The sequence below is a fragment of the Phyllopteryx taeniolatus genome, chromosome 9 (assembly GCF_024500385.1).
Source record: "Phyllopteryx taeniolatus isolate TA_2022b chromosome 9, UOR_Ptae_1.2, whole genome shotgun sequence".
Taxonomy (NCBI): domain Eukaryota; kingdom Metazoa; phylum Chordata; class Actinopteri; order Syngnathiformes; family Syngnathidae; genus Phyllopteryx; species Phyllopteryx taeniolatus.
The window spans coordinates 24583182-24606794 of NC_084510.1; the positions used below are offsets into that span (position 1 = coordinate 24583182).

The 23613-nt window shown below is 41.1% G+C and overlaps 1 protein-coding gene across 1 annotated transcript in view; it reads left to right on the top strand.

Annotated features, from left to right (window-relative positions):
• Positions 1 to 23613, top strand: part of kif5ab (kinesin family member 5A, b) — a 63262-nt gene that overhangs the window by 17133 nt on the left and 22516 nt on the right. Inside the window, exons 2-15 of the mRNA XM_061785698.1 lie at positions 3018 to 3105; positions 6465 to 6538; positions 6768 to 6872; positions 7133 to 7181; positions 8518 to 8573; positions 9998 to 10085; positions 10183 to 10307; positions 11682 to 11786; positions 12824 to 12972; positions 14506 to 14654; positions 17442 to 17614; positions 18932 to 19000; positions 21403 to 21609; positions 22767 to 22913. Coding sequence (XP_061641682.1) covers positions 3018 to 3105; positions 6465 to 6538; positions 6768 to 6872; positions 7133 to 7181; positions 8518 to 8573; positions 9998 to 10085; positions 10183 to 10307; positions 11682 to 11786; positions 12824 to 12972; positions 14506 to 14654; positions 17442 to 17614; positions 18932 to 19000; positions 21403 to 21609; positions 22767 to 22913 — 1584 coding nt within the window. The remainder of the gene's footprint in view (positions 1 to 3017; positions 3106 to 6464; positions 6539 to 6767; positions 6873 to 7132; positions 7182 to 8517; positions 8574 to 9997; positions 10086 to 10182; positions 10308 to 11681; positions 11787 to 12823; positions 12973 to 14505; positions 14655 to 17441; positions 17615 to 18931; positions 19001 to 21402; positions 21610 to 22766; positions 22914 to 23613) is intronic.

Genomic DNA, 23613 nt, shown 5'->3' on the forward strand with positions numbered 1-23613 from the left:
TGATGTCTCATTTTTCTCTCCTTTTTTTTGTACTCTAGCCTTCCTTCTCTCTCTCTCTCTCTCTCTCTCTCTCTCTCTCTCTCTGTCCTATCTCTTCCTGCATCCCGTCTCAGCCTCACACCTCTTTGTCTCGTGGCAGATTGTTGTATTTACTGTTTATCTGAACCTCTACATATAAATGCCAAGTTTCTGTTTTTTAATATAATAACATGGTACTTATTGCGGCCAGTTGTAGTGCATTTTTGCTCCATTTACAAGAGACAGTTGCAACATAAATTTTCTCAAGGACTTTATGCTTCTTCGGTTAAATGAAGACTTTATATTGATATTTTATCTATCTGTGCCCTTCGATGGGCTAGCGACCAGTCCAAGGTATGCGCTTTTGTTGCCAAAGCTTTACTGGAATAGGCTATCGATCATCCATGACCGTGAGAACAAGTGTTATATGAATGGTTTGATGGGGCGATGAAGCATTTGGGGACAAGTGCTGTAAAAAAATGATAGTCAAAAAAAATGATGGTAGAGCTAATGACGGTAGATAAATGTGATTTTTCCTAGTATGCAATCGAAACTGAGCATTATCATTTTGTAAAGTGAATAGAATAGAATAGAATAGAACTGTATTGTCACTGTCTCAGGAACAATGAAAATCAGTTAGGCATCTCACACTTTGCAGCGTTGAGGTAAAGAATATATTGTATGCACACAATGATCAAAAAGACACTTATTTACAGAACATGCAGCTATTCACATCAATACAATACAATACATTGGCTCTCATTGGATTGGGCAAGTGTTGCAACTGTTGTTGTTGTTGTTGTTGTAAGGAAAAGCTGTCCCCTCCCTTCCGCCGTCTCCTCCCTCTGTCACAAGCATCAAATCCCTTTATGCAACGCAGCAGCTGTAAAGTGGGAGGTCATTGTGTTATGCTGCTCCCACTCTATGTCGAACTCATTCAGCTGAGTGGAACAAATCCCCCCCCACCCCCCACCCACTAATGCTTGCTGTCAGCATTTTTCATAGATTAGTCACAATCCAATGCAACGCAAAGAGATTCTCCCTGTATAAAGATAGAAATACTCAATTTTGATATGTTTATCTAACAATACTCCTTGTTGATGCCGCTGCTTCTTTTTGGAATAAGTGTTTCTGCAAAAGCTAAAGAAAAGTTCATTCCGTTTTGTGAGACGTATGTAGTGAAACAGGCTCAAATGTACTGTATGTTGAAAAAGCTCCTTCCCGTTGACCTATGAGATAAAAGGGTGTTGTTAAATTCAATATTTGCCGACTCGACTCAAAATAATTGTCACTTCACCATGAATCAATGCCAGGCCTTCATTGTAAACAAGACAAATATCTCTTGTGACACAATTGATAAAGAAAGACTTTTTTGTGATTGAAAAGGCTCAATATTACTATGATTATTATGACTCACAATTGCCACATGCTGCGCGGCTCCTCTGTAGTATTACTGCGGGGGATTATCTGGTGTTCGCTGTAACTCAAAGGATGCAGTCGTGGCTCACAGCGTCGCCACGGATTGTATGGCCGTTATAGAAAGCACATACTGGAAAACGGGTCTTTATATATGGCAGATTATGTAACAATGAAAAAGATGGGACAACTGGGGATCTACAGTACTTGTCGAAATGAATATACACTGGATGAGTGGCATCAGATCTTTATTATTTAAAGGCCTATATAAGTGTCGGATCACACTGGGAATTGAAGTGTTCTACAATAAACAAATGGGAAACATTCTCTCGTTAACGCCCACTGAACAAGATGGCAGCCTTTTTCCTTCTTATAGTTTCTTTCTTACTTCGCTAGTCAGTCATGCAGTACTTTACAAACATAGTCAGTAAATTAGTCAGTTTGTAGGTTAGTCAGTCAGTTTATTAGTTGTTGGTTCGTTGATTGGTATGGTACATAGTAAGTCAGTCACTCATTTAGTCAGTTGGATAGTCAGTCTCTTAAATTGTTTGGTTATTCAGTTAGTCATTTAGTTCGTTAGACAGTAAACCAATTGGTTGGTTAGTCAGTCAGCCAGCCAGTTAGACAGGTAGTCAGCCAGTCAATCGTTCACTTAATTAGCTATTCATGAATTCATTTATTTAGTCAGTTAGTCAAGTTGTAAATTAGTCAATTACGGTAGTTGATTAGTTAGGCAGCCAGGCAGTCAGTTTATTTGACATTGTCCTTTTGTCTGTTCATCAGTCAGTCCGTCACTTGGTCACTTAGTCACTTAGTGACTCGTTTGGTTGGTTAGTTAATTTAGTTGAACGATTTAGTGAAACAATCAGTAATATAATATTTAATCAGTCAATTGGCTATTCATTTAGTTAGTCAATCAATGACTGTAGTTAGTTAGCAAACTAAACAGCACATCAATTAGTCATGGAATCCACAATTTAGGCACTCCCCCAGTTAGTAAATCAAACAAAAGTTATTACTTCCTGTAGCTTCAACTCTGCTTAGATCTTACGAAAGGAAATTACAGTTGTACATGTGGGCTCTTTAGTAACGAAAATGAGGGTCGAAAAAGCTTCACTGGTTGCCAGAAAACGGATGAATAGATGAATGTATTCTGTTTTTCATGAGTGCTTCAGTGGCTTTTGAGCAACAAAGAAACCCATTTTAGCTGTTTTCTGGAGTTCATCTAGTTTGTTTGGCTGCCTGCATTTCCCCTCCTCGCGACACTATTTGTCCTCCTCGCTTCATGGCTCGGCAAGTCCTTGAATGCCGCATCTAATGGCTTCACCTCCGTGCCTTCTTGCTCTGTGCGGACTCACAATTCACAGCACTAAAAGAAAACCACACACACACACACAAGCACAGTCTTCCGTAAAGCATGTCCACTGAGTTTCGCAGAGGCAATATTTACTGTATATGCTGGCAGATTTGATTGAAACGTCTTTTATTGATGACGGCTGATGATGGGGCGACCTGTTCTTTTTTAAATAAAGCAAAAAAAACAAACAAAAAAAAAAAGTGTGTATGTTGTGTGCCTTGTACAGGGGAGGTGCTACGTGTTTGACCAGGTGTTCGCCACCACCGCCACCCAGGAGCAGGTCTACAACACCTGTGCCAAGCACATTGTCAAAGGTGAGCCCCTGAAACGCCATTTACGCAGTTTATTAGTTGGTCAGTCTTAGCAAGTCAGTCAAGTCTGCTTTTTTTTTTTTTTCTTTTCTGTTTTAGTTACCTAGTCTGTCTGTCTGTTAGATAGTTAACTGTGAGTTTATTAAATGGTCAGTCATTCTGTCCCTTTGTTACTTAGTTCCTCAGTTAGTCCGTCAATATGTTTGTTTGTTAGTCAGTTAGTGACTTAGTCAGTTTGTGAGTCACTCTGTTTGCTAGTCACTTAGTTATTTTGCCAGTTTGTTCATCTGTCATTCAATGAGTCAGTCAGTTTATTTGTTAGCGAGTTAGTGGGTTAGTCAGTCAGACAGTCATCAGTGAGTTAGTCAGTCAGTCAGTTAATCAATGAATCAGGCTCTCAGTCAATTAGTCAGTTTTGGTCAGTGGGTCAGTTAGTTAGTATGTTAGCTAGTTATTTTTTTATGTGTGACCTTCTACCTCCTCTGTTTGTATCGTCGCTCCTCTCTCCAGTGACACACGTGTTTCCTCAATTACATGACTGCCTGCAGGACTGCAGTGAAACACTGTAGTACTACATTGGAATTTAATTTCATTTTTCAATTAAATGAGGGAGACTGACATCGTTACGGTTGCTCGAACTAGGCAGATGTCTCCTCTATGCCGAGTACCTGAATTCATTCACTGGCTGTGGGAATGAACAGCTTATTAAAACAATTCAAGTGACGCACGCGTTTCAAAAAGCACACAGTGTTGATCGCAGTCAGCCATTATCCATGACAGTCTTTCATCTGTCACCTTCCCCCAACAACCTGCATCTCTCTTTTATTTCCCACCTTCAGGCTCACATTTTTGCACCGCGTTCGCCTCAAGCGGGACGCTCCATTTAACCAGACGCAGCTCGGAAGGGATTGATTTGTCAAGTTACATTCGTTCTACGGCGTTTCGGGGAAGATGAAAAGTCAAACACGACTAGAGCATAAAAGTCGGAAAACGCGAGCTAAAGGATTTAGCACACTGTAGCACCGGAGTGGCAGGATCTTTGCAATTCTTTTTTTTTTTCTTCTCGTTGTTTATAGAATTTCCACTTTAGTGAGTCGTCAGTCAGTTAGCTAGTCAGTTAGTTAGGTGGTTGGTTAGTTGGTTTGCTATTGAGTTGTTGTAATTAACCAACCAGTCAGAAGGTTTACTAGTAAGCTGCTCAGTTAGTCAGATACTTGGCCAGTCAATTAGTCAGTTAGTCAGTGCATCGGTCTGTTTGTTAGTCAGTCAACCAGTTAGTTAGTCGACCAGTGATTCCCTTGTCCGTCCTTCTGTACATCTGTTTGTCAGTCAATCTGTCAGTCAATGACTTAATTAATCATCTATCCATCCATCCATCCATTGTCTGAGCCGCTTCTCCTCACTAGGGTCGCGGGCGTGCTGGAGCCTATCCCAGCTGTCATCGGGCAGGAGGCGGGGTACACCCCGAACTGGTTGCCAGCCAATCGCAGGGCACATAGAGTGCCCGGAGAAAACCCACGCAGGCACGGGGGAGAACATGCAAACTCCACACAGGCGGGGCCGGCGATTGAACCCCGGTCCTCAGAACTGTGAGGCAGACGCTTTAACCAGTCGTCCACCGTGCCGCCTCAGTAATGTTTAGCTTTTCAGCCGTCAGGCTTATTTTACTCTGTTTGAAATAATAATAACAAATCCTTCCAGTTCAGTGTAAAAATGAACAATGAATACAGTTGGAAGAAATACAATTGTATCTTTTTTTCCCCCTCCATTTCCTTTCAATTAGAATGCATATTTTACTGAATGATGTTCCACAGACATTTTCCTGAAGTGGTCTGAGCTTTTAAATTTTGAATTGCAGCGACTCTAGATTTTCGATTATCTGTAGGGCTTCGTCACCCGCCAAGTAGCAATCAAGCAAGTTATAGGTACAATTTTGTGTGGCGTTTGCATGTTCTCCCCGTGCCTGGGTGTGGTTTCTCCGGGCACTCCGGTTTCCCCCCCTCACATCCCAAAAACATGCGTGGTAGGTTGATTGAAGACTCTAAATTGCCCGTAGGTGTGAATGTGAGTAAGAATGGTTGTTTGTTTCTATGTGCCCGGCGATTGGCTGGCGACCGGTTCAGGATGTACCGAAGATAGCTGGGATAGGCTCCAGCAGCCCGAGACCCTAGTGAGGATAAGCGGTAAAGAAAATGGATGGATGGATGGATGGATGGATGGATGGATCAATATTTATTCTTCCCCTTCTTTTCAAATATGATGCTGGAAGTTGGTAAGAAGATCTATTGAATTTTGATGAAAGGGAAGCGATGATGAAAGAGAAAAATGTCTACTGAGGTAAAGATGTGATTGGTCTTCGGTGGGTTAACTGTGCAGCTCAAGGTGATGAGCTTCTTCTTCTTCTACTTCCTTGAGTCTTGTTTGGCCTTTACCCCTGGGATTTATCATGAGCGGTGTGAGACTCAGCACTGCGTTGCAAATGATTCTAGTGTATAACTTTTAGACAGGCGGGTGGGTGGTTTTCAAGGCTGTATACATGCAGGGTGACCTTGTCTGAAAACACTTTTAAATACCATGCAATGTTTTTATGAGGCATTGTCAAAGATATTCATCACCTTGCACATGCAAGGTCAAATGCAGTGTAATGTCAAACCAGGCTTAATCCGTATTTGATCCAATCTCATCAGATTAGGTTGTAATGTGTGGGGCTTGTATCGGACCTCATTACATTTTGGTGTCTTGGACTAAAGCCACTTTCTCGTGACAAAACCCACACTGACTTAATCTCTTGACGCTTTGCTTATCTGAGGTCCCTCGCATGGCATCATCCATGACGGTGCTCCTTCTTTGTCACCGAAAAGCCAAAGAAAAAGCAAAACAGGGTCTTAGAATGAATCTTTCAATGCTTCAAAAGCATCATCCATGGCGGCAGTCATTCCCTTGGGAAAAAGTGAAATGCACTGTGATGCTTGCTGATCTGATGGCTGATGTTAATGGCATGATAATAAGCATGACAATGGGCCTTCTTTTGTAATAAGTGTTGCAAAGAAGCACCTACAGTCATTGGTTGTGTGTAAGAAAGGCATAAGAAAGTCAACGTTTGAGAGCGGAGATGACGGCTCGATTTTATACACTTGGCAATGATTTCATTTTTAATCATTCAAATTTGGCAGGGTTGTTAACAACACTCTTTTCTGTCCTGTGTCAAATTGATGTCATTTATTTTCACTTTACAAGGGTGTTAAGTATTCTCAAATTCATTCATTTTGAATTCCAATTTGTCCGACTGCTTTTTCCCCCACCACAGTTCAGTTCAGTTGTACGCTTTTCCCGCTTTCACGCGCCTCTGATCTCCCTCTCAGATGTACTGGGCGGATACAACGGGACCATCTTCGCTTACGGCCAGACGGCCTCGGGAAAAACTCACACTATGGAGGTAAAGTGGCAGCTCATCAATAATTCAAAAGTTACATCCCTTGTGGCGGCAAATAGAAGCGGACTTTTTTTTTTTAATGACTGAAGCTGACTGTAAAGCCGTTTCAATCACATCACCTTTCCCCAGCACTCTGCGGGGAAGCGCTTTTTAGCAGTCCCTACGGGAAGCAACTCAAAAGACTCCCCCACACCCTTCCACCTCCTGTTCACTCACATCTCATCTCTTATAGGGAAACCTTCATGACCCTCAGGGGATGGGCATCATCCCCCGGATCGCAGAAGACATTTTCGAACACATTTTCGCCATGGACGAGAACCTGGAATTCCACATCAAGGTCGGTTTCGACTTGAGGGACTGTTCACGCTTTGTCACACAAACAGTACACTATGTGCTCGGACCTGCGATGTAATAATCCGGCTGCAGCGTAGTCGGTCAAGCATCAATAATTCACCGTGTTTAATCCCCCAGTATGTGTTACGCTGGAGGAGAAGGCCGTGGCTCAACAGATGAGTCCAGCGTCAGTGTTCTATTATCACTTACAACTGTTTTTTTGGTTTTTGTTTGTTTGTCTTTCCCTTAATGTCATACTTGCAGGTATCCTACTTTGAGATCTACATGGATAAGATTCGGGACCTGCTCGATGGTGTGTGTTGATTTTTAAAAATTTGACCATTGAGAGGAATTACATTTGTCATCATTGTTTAAAAGTCCAAACCATTGCCATGATAAACCCTTTCTCAACTGTACAGGCGGGATACAAATAATGGTTCATCCATCCATCCATTTTCTATACCACTCATCCTCATGAGGTTTTTCGGTGAGCTGGTTGTCTTTTGGTGAGAAAAGCGAAATGAATCGCAGGGCTGCATCACAGGGCACATCTTTGTACAACGACCCTTATGACATTACGACAATATGGATAATTTCGAGTCTTCAATTCCAGCTGATATTTGGCGAGAGAAGCAGGGTTCACCATGGACACCAATTGTAAGGTACTTACATGCACACCTATGGACAACTCAAAGTCTTCGATGAATTGACCATGCATGTTTTTGGTGAGAATACCCAAAGAAAACCCATGTCAGCATGGGGAGAACACACAAATGTGAGTGTGAATGTTTTGTTTGTTGAAATGTGCCAGGTTGTATCCCGTTTCTCTCACCAAAGGTCAGCTGACATCGAATATTCTAAACTGATTCACACAAATGTGAGTGCGAATGTTTTTTGTTGTTGTTGAAATGTGCCAGGGTGTATCCCACTTCTCTCGCCAAAAGTTAGCTGGCATTGAATATTCTAAACTGACTGTAATTGTGAATGCATAGGTTGTTTTGTCCATGTGTGCCCGGTGATCGACAGGCAACTAGTACAGGGTGTTCCCCGCTTCTCTCGCCAAAAGTCGGTCGGAAACGGCTCCAGCTCGCCCACAATCTTAATCAGGACAAGCGCTGTAAAAAATGGATGGATGGATGAAAATTCAAGCCATCACTGCACATTATTTACGTCTGATGGAGGCCCAGACAGGCTTTGATTAGCGACAGAAAGCCCAATCTGTATGAGGAGGAGCAGATAAGGAACATTAAAAAAGGCACAGAAAAAGAATGATGGATTTACAATCATCACACAAACACTGGCCGTTGCGCTGCGAAAATGTAATCACAAGTGAGGAATGTGAGCCAGGAAAGTGTGGAAATGAGCATAGCGACTCCACTTAACCTCTTGTGATTTGCCCCCCCCCCCACAAAAGAAAAGTTAATAATGCGAGCCACACTCTTATTAACAAGACTATATTCTGACTCAGGCTCACTGAGAGAACTACAACCACAAAACTAGACGTATTGCTCTGTTAAAACAATAAGCATTTAATACTGCGCTTGTATAGGTGTACCTAATATTTTGGCCGCTCTGTGCACATGGCATAGCGAGCTGCTCGAACAATGCAATGCGATGACCTTGCTCTTTCTCGCCCCACTTCTCTGCAGTGACCAAAACCAATCTGTCAGTGCACGAAGACAAATACAGAGTCCCTTATGTGAAGGTGAGTTATCCTGCACGCACTCAAATGTAGGTTGGATTTAACCCTCTTTATCATGCACATGTACAATACTTTTAGTGTGCAAGTCATAGTCATATGACTTATATAGTTATTTACTTTCAAAAAGTCTTCATTCAAAAGTTTTTTGCCTCTTACTGCCTTCACGTGTGTCTTGATTGAGTGAAAAACATACTCTATTGAGTTGGGATCAGGTCACTGACTTGGCCATTGAAGAATATTCCCTTGTCTTGCCTTTTGGAAGGTCTTCAATTGTTTCCTTCAGTTGTGTCTTAAGTGAAAAACATATTCTATTCGGTTGAGATTAGGCTAATGACTTGACCGTTTAAGAATATTTTATTTATTTGCCTTCAAACCATCTTCAGTCATTGCTTGTTTGTTGCTAACATTGCCTCTGCCCATGTCTTTTGGAAGAGAAGAGGTTGAGATTATATTCCATTTCTTTGACTTCAAAAAGTCTTGAGTTGCTGCTTTTTTGAGGGTCTTGCCGCCATCACTTTTTTGTTTTCAATAAATGAAAACATACTTTATTTGATGAAAATTAGGCTACTGATTTTGCCATTAAAGAATATTCCACATCCTTGCCTTCAAAAAGCCTTAATTTGCTCCCTGTTTGTGGCTCTTATTGCCTTCACTTGTGCCTTCAGTGAGTGCAAAACATGCTATATCAGACCACTGTCCTGGTCATTGAGGAAAGTTCCCTTGTTTTGCCTTCAAAAAGTCTTCATTGTTGCCTTCCATTGTGTCTTAAGTGAGTGAAAATAATGCTCTATTAGGTTGAGACCAGACTTTCTTGGCCATTGGGGAATAGTCTAATTATTTGCCTTCAAAATTCATCATTTGCTGCTTTTTTTGTGCTGCTTGCTGTCTTCGCTTGTGTCTTTAGTGAGTGTAAAACATTTTCTATTTGGGTAAGATTAGGCCTCTGTCTTGGCCATTGAAAAATATTCCACTTCTTCGCTTTCAAAAAGTCCTTTTACTTTTCACTTCATGTGAAAAGTATGCTGCATTAAAATGAGGTCAAACCACTGACTCGGCCATCTCTTTGAGGAATATCCTTCTTTGCCTTGAAAAAGTTTTCACATGCAGCTTGTTTGTAGGTCTTGCTGCTTTCATTTGTGTCTTCAGTAAGTGAAAAATATTCTCTCATAGGTTGATACTGAACCATATTTACACTTGTTTGCTTTCAAATGTTTTCACTTGCTGCTAGTTTGTAACTATTGTAGGTCTGTTTATTAACTGTAAGCATACTCTATTCCGTTTAGATCTATCTGGCTTGGATACCGAAGAATATTCCACTTTTTTTGCCTTCAAAAAGCCCTCTTCAAACTTTTTTATGGTGTATGTTCTATTTCCATGTGTGTGTTTTCTTATTAACCCAGACTTGCGCGTGTCCATCTTCCCCCAAGGGTTGCACTGAACGCTTTGTCACCAGTCCAGAAGAGGTGATGGACGTGATAGACGAGGGCAAGGTCAACCGCCACGTCGCCGTCACCAGTGAGTTGTACTTGTCCCGTTTCGTACAGTAGAACCCCCCCGAATGTTGAAATAAAGCCATGAAATGACGTGACGGAGGACTCGTGTCGCTCCTCAGACATGAACGAGCACAGTTCGCGCAGTCACAGCATCTTCCTGATCAGCATCAAGCAGGAGAATGTGGAGACGGAGCAGAAGCTCACCGGAAAACTCTACCTGGTGGACCTGGCCGGGAGTGAGAAGGTAGGACGTGTGGACATCTCTTAACCATCCATAAATCTGTGGAAGCCAGACTTCTAACATTCATACTGTATGACTACTACCATCATCAATAAACAACCGTCAAAATGTGTAAGTGAGAAAAAAGTGAGACAAATTCAGCAGGGAATCAATGTATAATTTCCCCACTGTAAATTGCTCAATATTATTAAAGAACAAAAAGACATTGCAGTTGAGTAGAAAAGCTCCCCTGGCTTACTATTTGCTGTATTTTCTATATAAGTGCAAATAAGAACGCATTTTTTCACAGTGCAAATCATTTGCAAGATGTTCATTTCGCATGTTCTGGCATCAACACACAGATAAACAACATTTCCGATTTTCAATTTGAAAAAAGCCGACACTTCGCGGCAGCGCCGTCAAAAGGATTCCGAATGACAACATTTCCTCTTTGCTCACACACGTACGCCAAGGTCTGACTGGCTCTTATTTTTAGCGGGGGGTTGCTGATGCCTCCCCGTAATGCAATATCATTTTCAGTCTTTTAGCAATGCAATCAGTTTCTCTGTTGGAGGCAAAATGACTCCTTTCAAGGGGAAATAGGATTTTTGACCCCCCCTAAAAATAGTCTCCTTTCTGCTCAGAAAGTATTCAGATGTGAAGGAATCCTAAATAAGCCACTATGTAGGAAATAATTACTGACGCTGCACCTTTGAATGAGCAAGTGGCACTTTTCATCAGATGTAAATATTCATTAATTGGACTTGGACGGGCGGCACGGTGGCCGACTGGTTAGAGCGTCAGCCTCACAGTTCTGAGGTGCGGGGTTCAATCCCCGTCCCCGCCTGTGTGGAGTTTGCATGTTCTCCCCGTGCCTGCGTGGGTTTTCTCCGGGCACTCCGGTTTCCTCCCACATCCCAAAAACATGCATTAATTGGAGACTCTAAATTGCCCGTAGGCATGACTGTGAGTGCGAATGGTTGTTTGTTTCGATGTGCCCTGCGATTGGCTGGCAACCAGTTCAGGGTGTACCCCGCCTCCTGCCCGATGACAGCTGGGATAGGCTCCAGCACGCCCGCGACCCTAGTGAGGAGAAGCGGCTCAGAAAATGGATGGATGGATGGATGGACTTGGACGTACAAGAAGCTGCCGGTCTGCCTCGTTATCCGACAAAAATAAGAAGCCCCCCCATCAAGTGTTTCCAGTGTGGCATAATGAGATTTTTCATTCCCAATTAAAGATAAAGAAAAAGAAAATCGCCTGCAGAAACGCTGAAAAGCTGCTTGACGCTTTGTAATTAAAAGGTTTCCTGGAAAATATAGCAAGACGAACAAAAGGGCCTCCCTACTTATATGTTTAAATGCAGCTTTAACTGTCAAATATGTCTATTTGTGTCAGGTCAGTAAGACGGGCGCCGAGGGAGCCGTGCTGGACGAGGCCAAGAACATCAACAAGTCTTTGTCGGCCCTCGGAAACGTCATCTCGGCTTTGGCCGAAGCAACGGTACGGCCGCAGAACTGAATTCTTTCACAATAAAAGAAAACTGAGCTACTTGTTTCTCGAGTTAAAATTGGGAAGTTATCACACTCACAATCAAAGCAGTACGCAGCAGAAACAAAAGTGATTTATGAATACTTGAAAAAAGGTTTTATTTGATTTTTAAACTTTAAAACGGCAATTTTGACAGGCAATATAACGGTCGGGTTAATATTTTTCTCCACTTGAAAATGAGTCAATCTTTGAAAACTACTTCAGGCTAAATATGCAGTACATAATATATACAGTATTAATAAAAGACAGTACTTTCTAAATGTTTGTAACTTCTTTCAAAGGAGAAGTTCGACATTGAAGACACACACACACACACACACATGCACACAGTTGTCATTTCAGTAACAGGGAACCCTTTCATAAAATAATAAAAGATGAAATGTTGCTCCATGCTTTGAATGGGGAAAAGTAACCTCAACTCGTGAGCAAAATACTTTCTCTAAAATAAACGATTGGAAGCCACTAGTGGTTGGACTACTTGTGTTTTTCAACATCCTGTGAGCTGAAGCACATATTTTACGTCACAAAAAAATCAGGAAATAATGATGATCTCATCTCAATTTACTCACAAATTAGCTTAGTCGATGTGTGCATGCCATGAATTATGAATGGAAACTGGTTAAATATGTGCCTTATTCTGTCAGTGGAAGAGCATTTCCTTGTTTTGCCTGTCACTATACATCACAGGTATAGCTAGATAAACAAAGACACAATATTTGTCATAAATACTGCAAATGATCATTTTTGCACCAACTGAGGGAAAATGTGATCATTTCCCACTGCACAACTAACGAGCTCTCACGGCACAGTGGTTGAGAATCACTGACGTCAAGAATTGCATTAGTGTAGGTTGAGACAAAATGTCATTTTCATTTGTTTTTCAGTGGGAAACATATCGTAAAATTGTGTCATTTTGACAAATGTAAGTAACCGAGATTACTGTTAAACTGCGTTGAATCTTCTCCGTTCATTCCCTACCATCTGTGCAGAAGTCCCACGTGCCGTACCGTGACAGCAAAATGACGCGCATCTTGCAGGGCTCGCTGGGGGGCAACTGTCGCACCACCATGTTCATCTGCTGCTCCCCCTCCAGCTACAACGACGTCGAGACCAGGTCCACGCTCATGTTCGGCCAAAGGTAACAAAACAACAAGCGACGGCCCGGCCGCTGCGCGCTCGGTCGCCCGTTTGACATGCGGCACGTGTGAGATTACCTCCAAAGTTTTGGGGAATTCATGATCATCGAAACGTGGCCCAGGTTGTTAAAAAAGGGTCCCGGTCTTCACCTTCACCATGGTCAGAAACCAGACTAAGTCACATATGTGCAAGTCATAATTACGTCTAAAATCTTAAAGAGGTTTTTGTAATTTTGAAGGGTACACTTAAACTAAACATAAAACAAAGAGACTTATATGTATTAAATGAAAACAACGAAATAGCCGCCGCTACTTGTCTCTCAAGGCACGACTGTACATGGAAAATGTTCTGTCAAACGTTTTTTTAAAAGGTCAGGCCTCTCCGGCCCCAGCTTGTGCCTCTAATGTTATATAAACCACCGCGCCCAAGGAAAGACAACCAATCAGAGATAACAGGTGGGACTTGTCAAAGTCAAGTTGAGTCTTTTATACATTTTAGCCATGTGATATCCCAAGTCATCTCCGTTTGCACCTCCATAATTCATTTAAAGGGTTAATTACTTGGGGAGGAATGTTTAAAAGCGTGAATCCTCCCCTCTTCGACTTCCTAAAAGGAGACATTTTTCTCCCCCAGCTGTCTCAATAAATGTTCTGTGACCTTTTTTGGTCAAAATGAACAAAGATAAAGAATTCCACTAGAAACACTCTGGTTGAAATCAAGCCAATCCAGAGTAGGGCTTTTGTTACCATGACGACTGGGGGTGGGGTGAAAGTTTTCAACTAGGTGAGTGACTTCTTCTCTATCAACCCAGAGTCTGAAGGTCCAAGCGAGCCCCCATGAAGACAAAGTAAAAGCATAATTTCTATTTTCACTTGTGGTTGCAGCACTTCATCGCCAAGATGCCGAATTCCGTGCGTGGCCAACACAAATAACCACGAGTTTGGCAACCGATTCCGCCCCATGGCTTGAAAATGCCGGATATTCACCCAGTCCAGCTGTCAAGTCATGGGCAGTTCAATCTGAACTAGCCCCACTATTACATCACAATCTGTCAAAATTAAAAACAGCTAGTTTGCAGAGACATTTGAAAAAAAGCATGACTTATTTGGTTGTTTAATTTCACACTATTTGTATACTATTGTTAAAAAGTCGATACAGTATGTATTCCATAATTATTTCCCTTTAGTGTCTCCTACCTTCCCCATTCTAAACTAGTTGTCTATTAATAAGAGAATGTTGAGCTGGCTCTGTTAAACATTCTAACAGCCAACTTTCTTTTTTTTTGGGTTCTCCCTCCGTCTGCACTCCCTCTTCCCGACATGCACCGTCAAACACGGCGGTGGGCAGAAAGCCAATTTGCATGCTAATTAATGCCATGCAAGCTCATTTTAATTGAACGGCTCAAGCTGGAATATCCTCGCTCTTCTGTTCTCATCTGATCTTCCACTTTCGCCATCCCGTTTCTCCTTTTTCTCCCTGATTTCTTCTTTTTTTCTTTTTTTTTTCTCCCCACACTATCCATCTATCCAATTAGGGCAAAGACCATCCGAAACACGGTGACGGTGAACCTTGAGCTCACCGCCGAGCAGTGGAAGAGGAAGTACGAGAAGGAGAAGCAGAAGAACAGGTCGCTAAAGGAGACCGCGCGCAGACTCGAGGCTGAGCTGAGCTGCTGGAGGAATGGTAATGCTGCACTCACGTCACACAAAAAGCACCATATTTCTCCTGCAAGGCAAACGTTTGAAATCTCGTGTCCCCGATGTCCCGAGGTGGGTAGAGTAGCCAAAAATTGTACTCAAGTGGGAGTACTGTTACTTCGGAAAATATGACACAAGTAAAAGTAAAATAATTACTTAAATAAATAAGTAAATAAGTACTCAATGAAAAAAAAAAAAAAAAAAACTCAAGAAAGAAAGAATATTATTCAACTCTGTTACGTCACAATTAAATCCCAGTATGTACATTTATTTTTGTAATTAAAAATGAAAAAAAATTACAATTTCTTTTTGAGGGGGAGGCTGGAACGGATTAATGGCGTTTCCATTCATTTCTGTAAACTCAAATCTCAAGGCATCACCTTAATTCGCGAAATTGAAGAGGACGCATTGAAGCACTTTTATGCTTCTCGATGTTTTCTTTTACGACAGGTGGTCTGGTAAATTTGTTAAGCACTGCATATAAAGACTGTCATAAAAAAAAAAAAAAAAAAACAAGAAAACAACTATCTATCCAGCATCATCAAGTGCTTTACCGCGGACTCTTTTAATTATAGCGTGCTTGTGATGTTTTACCATCTCGAGCAGGAGTGAGCCCTTTCCTACTTAATGAAATGTGTTTGTACTTCACAGAGCTGTAAAGCTTCACGGCCGCGACAGAGAAGCCATACGTTACATTGCCCCCACGGCCTTTCAACACACGCGCGCCCACGCACGCATTTTGTTATTTATTTACACCCTGGCGCACACACCTTTGACTTAAAATCAATGGCAGTGTGGAAGCCTTTAGTGGTCGCTACGTCGGCTCGACATCCAGGTTGTTCAATCGACCCCGTGCCTTCTTTCTCGACTTCGTTGGAGTCTCTTAATCAGCGGCAATGAAAAATAATCAACACCAAATGAATTGCACACCCTCATCGACACTCCACACTGGCGTGTGCGTCAGTATTGTCCTGAGTATTTTTGCGTGATTCATGCATGTTACTGTTGTCACTGGTACGTGGCCACGAGGAGCCGAGATTCAAACCTTAAACCTGTGCTCTCCAGAAAACATCCACCCTTCAATTTTCGATAATGTTTGTCAAATATGGCTAGAGTCGCCAAAAATTCTACTTAAGTAAGAGTACTGTTACTTTAGAATAATGTTACAGAGCACCACGTTTCCTTCCATCCTATTCCTCTTACGTTCCTTCCAGAATAAGAAGACTTTTCATTCCTGTAATGGATCATTTTGACACCGTGTTTGGCTCCTCCCCACATAAACGTCATCCATGTCTGCTTTTGAGCATCCTCGAGCGCGTTGCTCCAAAACAGTCAGCTGTCGACGTGTCGCCTCTTTATTGATGATCACACCTTCCGGCGGGCCGAAGGAGCCGGTCGGCGACGGGTGTCACCTGAGGTGTATTGTCATCGCTATTGATCCTTTGAACGCTTCTCACGCGCCGACGCCCGCATCGATCGTCCAAACGGACATTAGTCAACTCGTGTGCCTCGAAAGAAGGAGGCCACAGCAACGCACCGCCGAAAAGGAGGCCCCAATAGCAACAATGAAAGAGGAAAGGCAAGGATATACAATTGTGAAGTGTACAAAAGGAACCCATTAGAGACTCTTAGTGGCAATACGCTCTGTGATAGTCGTTTCCCAAGAAGACAACACCATGGTGACATTAGGGCTAATTGTGTGATTGCTGAACAGTTGATTGTTGACTGAAAGCAAAGTCAGAGAACAAAGTGATTATATAAAAAAATACATAAGAAAGTATGACTAAAATTCAAAAAATTTTTAATTTCAATATTTTCCCTCAGAAACCTGAAAAACTACTAAAAAAACAAAACTGCATACTAACATTTTCCAGAGAATATTTATGTAACTAATTGTAATATTAAATACAATATGTAAACGGAAATATTTTTTCACAGCAATATTATATAACGGATTTAACGTTTTTTTTCAAATGAAATATTTGTTCTTCAAACAATTAATCATGAATATCACAAACTTATTTGGAAAATTTCAATGAAAATATTTTTTTTCCACAAATATTAGACCAGCTAATTCTAACCTAAATATAAAAAAATATATATATTATTTTCTAATAAACTTAAACCTAAATTAAAATGTCATTTTTTAATGATATTCGTATGATTTAAATTCTTAATTTTACAAACTATATGAGTAATAAAAAAGTAATTTTAAATTAATTATTAATTATACATTAATTAAATTACAGCAAACACCCTTGAAATATACATGTTTGAATTATTTATATAAGTAATGAATTGCTACTTTAATATTTTAACATTTAAAACTAACATTTTGACATGTTTTTCAATGGACTCTATGCTTGCAGCGTTGAGTGTAAGCAGGAATGTTAACATGCAAACTCGTAGAGATAACGCAGGAAATTTGTTAAAACTCAAAACCGAGTTGACACTGAAGAAGACGCTCATACTTCCCCGTACTTTGCATCCATTCCGTTTGCTCTGATGTCATCACTTTGCTGCTTTTCACCCACTGGCAGAGTTTGCCATTCTCTCTGCCTAATGGGCAGTAGTATTGATGATTCATGTACAGTTGGCACATACACCGCTGCTCACTCCTTGATGTTGTAAATATGTACATAGATATGTAGGGATGTATTTGGATTATTGAATGTGATTACTCTTGCGTACTGCTACTGTCCACTTTGCTGCAGTAAAACCCGAATTTCCCCACAGACTAAAAAAAGATTTCCTTCTTCTATTATCTGGACAGGTGAGGTTAGAGGAGGGTCAAAGGACAAGATGGTCCCGCCGCCCGACTGCGAGGAGCTGGACATCTGCAGCCCGTGCTCCCTGACCTCCTCCATCGTGGTGCACATCTCCAATGAGGAGCGTCACAAGTACGAGGACGAGATCCGGAAGCTCTACAAGCAGCTGGATGACAAGGTGACAAATGCATTGCAGGGAGTTCAATTATGCAGTAATGACTCTCATGGTACGCACATATGAATAGTGCATCTGTATTATTCATGTTAATCAATTCAGCGTCACACGCATGTCGACGAATGTACCGGAGGAATTGAAAGGAGTAAGGGGAATATAGTGGGTATTAAGCATAACATTTAGAACCTGTAAAGCTTTTACATTCATTCATGTGTATGCATAATGTAGTAATACCCATTTTTTATATTTATATCACATGCAAAAGAGGATTAAAAAAATATGACACACACTTACCAGCCAGTTCATTAGGTACATGTGCACACCCGCGCAGTGTGAAAGGTCCACAAAAAGCTCTTTGAGGTGTATTTCACACTGAGAAAGGGAGCTGTTTGAAAGCCAAAATAGTCTGCCAAAATAGCACTCTGAAATCACTCCGCCGGCCCCTCTCCTATTGGATGCTCTTTCTGACATCAGCGGCAAACCCATCGCGTCGTATTCTGTGGTCCCGCCTACTCAGCACATACACAATGAATGGGTTTGTTGACGCCACGCTGTGCGTTTCTGAGTGCAGTGTGAAAAGGCTTAAACGGGATCCGACTTGTATACAGGAGATAACCAATAATTGATTAATAATTGATGATGAGATTAAGAGATTAGATTAATTATGAGATTAAATATAGTTACATAAATGTTTATTTCTAACAAGTATATTTGAAAATATTTTTATTTTATGATTTTATTAAAATATATTTTTTTCCTTTAAATATATGTAATTATAACCACAATATTAACTACACGATATTATTTTAGTGTTTTATATTTAACCCTTTCAGTATTTTATATTTAACCCTTAGTATTATTGTATTATATTGTAGTTGGAATTGCTCATATCTGCCCCTCTTACTTTATGTACAGGAAATCATTTTACAGCCATGTTACATTCTCTAAAACTTGACATCATCAGTGAAGAAAGTAAAAGTGAAAAACATGATTTGACATTGATTAAAAACAAAATTAGCGCATGTGCGTCATACAGCGAGCCTACAGTAGCGCTCAGTATGAATCAACCTATTCTAACATTAATAATCATCTGTCTGTCAATAAAAAAACTCACCATTATTATCTTGTAATTATATAGTTTATTAGATTGCGCAGTTGCATCTAATTGTACAGTGAGTGTTGTTCTCAATCGTTTTTTATTTTCAAAGTTCCTGTAGCTGCGTTGCAAATATCTCTTTTCCACTGTAGAGCAGCGCAGTGTGCATTGCTTATACATAACAGTGTAAAATAATATGTACTGTATGAATTCTCCCGCTGAAGGATGCTGAGATTGACTACCAAAGTCAGATGGTGGAGAAACTGAAGGAGGAGATGCTGAAGCAAGAGGAGGTAAAACAAAGAAAAACACTCACTTCTGTCAGAAGTTTGAATAAATGTTCCCGTGAAGGCTTATTGGAGATGTATTTTGCTTCCCCCCCCCCCCCCCCCCCCCCCCCAACAAAATCTGAAGCAATTTTCAATTTTGGTCTTCATAACATGCCACAGAGTGTCATCAGCAGAGATACTGAGAGACTGGTAGGAGTCACAGAAAGGCATAGAATTGGACATCCTACATTATTGCCCAATTCATGGATCAAACATATTTCTTTTTGCCTTTCAGCTTCTTGTTAGAGAACAGCAAGTTGTAGGCCTGACACACTGAAGAGTTTGACATTCAAAAGCTTAGACAAGCTTAGACAAGATCAAATTAAGTTCACCTGCAAAGGTTGTAAATCGTGTATTTTGGGTTCATCTTGAAATTTCACCCGAATTATCCTTAACAAACTTATGCTTTCAAATGGGAGACGCACAACACTTTCTTTTTCAATTGCATTCAAAGAACATCAAGCGTCTAGTGGCTTTAAAATGGCAAAGTGCTTCACTTTGAGCAGCTTTGATGAGCACTGCAGCGTAAACAGTATGCCGCACAATATCGCAAGCTCTCGACTCCTCCCTGCCTGGGCTGACTAACCGCCCACATTATCTCCCATTTACATCCATTTGGCCGCGCAAACAAGCCGTAAATGACTTCCCGGGAAGAGAAACACATTCAGTAGTCCTATGCATTCATTCAATGGACTTTCTGCATGGCTGCAAGCGAACAACACTCAATGTCTGTTTGCGGACTGTTAAATGGCTGTTTTGTGCAATAGCGTTTGCAAATAAGTCTCGCCATAGTTTGCCAGATACGTGATAAACCCTCTAATTAAGCATCATTAATGTTCGCGAGTATGCCTTGTGAAGAACAAAGGGCTTTAAGTTTCAACGTAGCAGAGCCTAACAACGTGCTATCAATGTCTTTAAGCAACAACGTCTGCACTATCTAATCCAAGCGCTGTATCAAATGATAATTAAGCCTGTAAAAACCAATTTTTTTCCCGACCCATCTGGCTGGTAGCATTATTGCGGCCAATATGGCTTTCTGTGCTGGACTCTTGAAGCCGTCTTTACAGGAGGGCAGCAACATTGCTGAACTTTCTTCATTTATAGACAATCTGTCTCATTGTGTACTGATTGATAAACATCACGAGTTTCATTTGTTCCCTCACTGAGCTCTGAACTCCATTTACTCATAGGTCAAATACATTTTCCCCGTTGAAATTGAAATTCCATCAAAAGAGGATGTTTAATAAAGACAAGAAAATAGCACTGTAAAATATAATAACTAGGGTTGTCAATGTTAAAGCATTAACGCATGATTAATCACACACAAAAATGGTCGCATTAATCATGTATTAACGCAGATTAATCGCACAATTTATTTTGCCCACACACACTCCTTTACCTTAACCACGGATGGATATCTAATGCGGTGCAGGTTGCTCTTGGGTCAGTGATCAGGTCAATGCTTACGGTAGTGCAAAGTGAGGAGACTCCGACTGGTGTGCGCGGCGACATATTTTGCTTTAAAAGACCAAAGCTAATTTACATATACACTCTCTTTTGATCAAAGTACACATTTAAAATACCATCTCAACACAAAATGTGGTACTATGTGTGGTATCCTTGGTGCCTGTGATTAATCCCGATCAATCGAAATTCAAAAGTGTGATTCGTCGGATTGTTCCGGTGCCAGTTCTAATAAAAACATAATAAAACATAATAAAAGAGAATGTAAAGAAATCCACTTGCTTGTGTCTGCTTGTGTTTGCCCACCCTGATGTGTGACTTTGAAGGCGAGTTCTGGCCGATTGAGTGTCATTGGAGTCAGCGAATGCAAGTAAAGAGTGGGTTCAGGTTAGCAACTAGCTGCTAAGTGGCTAACTTGGTTAGCGTCGGTTTAAAAAAAATAATAATTTGCGTTTGTTCAATAAAGCAATTTAAATGCATCACAAGGTGTATCTATCCTTGACCACCTGTGGAGGGATTACAATTACTATAACTACCTGTGGTAGGCTACTGTATATTAAATTAGCTAACAATGTTTACTTTACCATAGACATTGTGTAAGCTAGTTGTGCTTTGCAGTCATTGCACTTTGTTTTCTTCTTTTTAAGTGTGAAATGATGGCGTTCACTATTTTTAACGCACTCTTTCCTTCCGGTTCGCGTTTATCACTACACGAGGCTACAGTAACATTAGTCCGTATGGAAAAAATGATCACCGCAAAATTCCGCGCTGAAGTGAAAAATCAGGTATATAACATTAGATATGTACAATTTAAAACCGCGACATTCGAAATATTTGTTAACTGTGTGCATTTTGTCCTTTTTAAAATGGTTGTCTTACTGTGACGTGTGTGTGTCACCCAGTTCCTGGCGTCCTCCAGGGGCGACGGCGAGAGGGTGCAGTCAGAGTTGGGCCGGCTGCAGACGGAAAACGAGTGCTCCAAGGCGGAGGCGAAGGAGGTGCTGCAAGCCCTGGAGGAGCTGGCGGTCAACTACGACCAGAAGAGCCTGGAGGTGGAGGAGAAGAGCGTGCAGAACAAGCTGCTGGCTGAGGAGCTCGCCAAGAAAATGGTGAGTGGGCGGAAGTTTATTCAGAAGTTAAGAGCTACACAAGTTGTGGGATCCAATTCAAGGACTGTCTGGCCAGAACAATCAATTAATTGCTTGTGTGCAATTGATTACTGGATCATAATGAAGCGATTGAGGCTAAATGGGACTGCACTACTAGGCTGCGACCTGCAGAGGCGCTGTTGATGCACATGCTAATAGTTTGCTGTCTGAAGACGCAAATGACAAGACGTCAGCTGGGGCATTACTCTGCTCAGAACGACACTGGCATAGAAACAGGAGTTTAGAACATTCTGAGAGTGTTTTCGGTTATCCCATTAAATAATTAGAAATAAAATAGTTACATGATTATTCTTTCTGATTTCCTCTTGAGGTATCAAGAGTATGATGATTCAAATTTGATATTAAAAATGCATGTGAAAAATGAAATAATTCTGTAAATATAAACATAATAACGTCATGAACCCTTGTATAAAAAATTCAATAATTCTGTAACAATAAACATAAGAATTTAATAAATGCTTTTATTAAAAAATGAAATAATTGTATTAGATGAATGAATGAATGAATGAATAAATACCTTGTCCGTCAAGGAATTTTGGGTTATCCATCCATCCATCTATCCATCCATTTTCTTTACCGCTTATCCTCACTAGGGTCGCGGGCTGCTGGAGCCTATCCCAGCTATCTTCGGGCAGGAGGCGGGGTACACCCTGAACCGCTCGCCAGCCAATCGCAGGGCACATAGAATCAAACAACCATTCGCACTCACATTCACACCTCGGGGCAATTTAGAGTCTCCAGTCAACCTAGCATGCATGTTTTTGGGATGTGGGAGGAAACCCGAGTGCCCGGAGAAACCACACCCAGGCACGGGGAGAACATGCCAACTCCACACAGGTGGGGGCGGGGATTGAACCCCGGTCCTCAGAACTGTGAGGCAGATATGGATTGAATGACTTTTCACTGAGAACAAAGGTTAAATGCCCAACTCTCCATAAAGCCTTCACAAATGCAGCTTTTGAATTTACAACAGTCCGGCAGGCTCATTCCAAATTTTCCAAGGGAATTTTCTACGTATTATTATTGTAAAATGGATATCTATATTTGTCTTTAGTCTTGTTGATACTTCTCAGCCCACTGTGCTTTGTCCCCCGCAGACTCGCCTGGTGGCGTTGGAGGCGGAGCTTTCCCACATCCAGGAGGCGAGCCGCCACCAGAGGAAGCGCATCGCCGAGGTCCTCAACGGGCTGATGAGGGACCTGAGTGAGTTCGGCGCCATCGTGGGCAACCGGGACGTCAAACTGGTGAGACTGGATGTGCACGTGCATGGAATGATGAAAGGCAAACACACACACACGCATTTAAAATTCTCAAAAATATTTCAGATTCTCAAATATTCATCAGCCTCATGCACGTATCAAAGATGCGCACGTTTAATTATTTACCATACTGTACTTCCTTTTCCCAGCATATGAACAACATTGCAACATACTCTCACAATACAGTATGTGCACAGATGGAACTCATAATTGTAGCAATGGAAATTAGGAAAATAACTTCAATATTATTTGAATGACAAAATGAATGTCATTTTGTCTGCACTAAAATGTCTTTATTTTGGATTTATAATATTGACATTGTCATGCTTAAAACACACAAAAATAATAGGCAGGACAAAAATACAGACAAAAAAAAATACAGAAATCGGCTAACATTTTATGATATGTTTTTACACTGTAGCATATTTGTGTGAGCGTGTATGTGTGTGTTTGCGTGTGTTAACAGTGAAACAATTTAGTGACTCCAATTCTGTAAAAGGTCCTAGCTATAAAAATTATGCGCATGCATCTGCACATTGTGCACACTTTGAACATTAAAAACTGCTTTAAATATAGAAGGGGGGAAAAAACTGTACTCCAATAATGATTCAATTCAAATGTACTGCACATAAAAGTTCAAGACGAATTGTACCTAAATACAGCAAAAGTTAACAAACAAACAGTT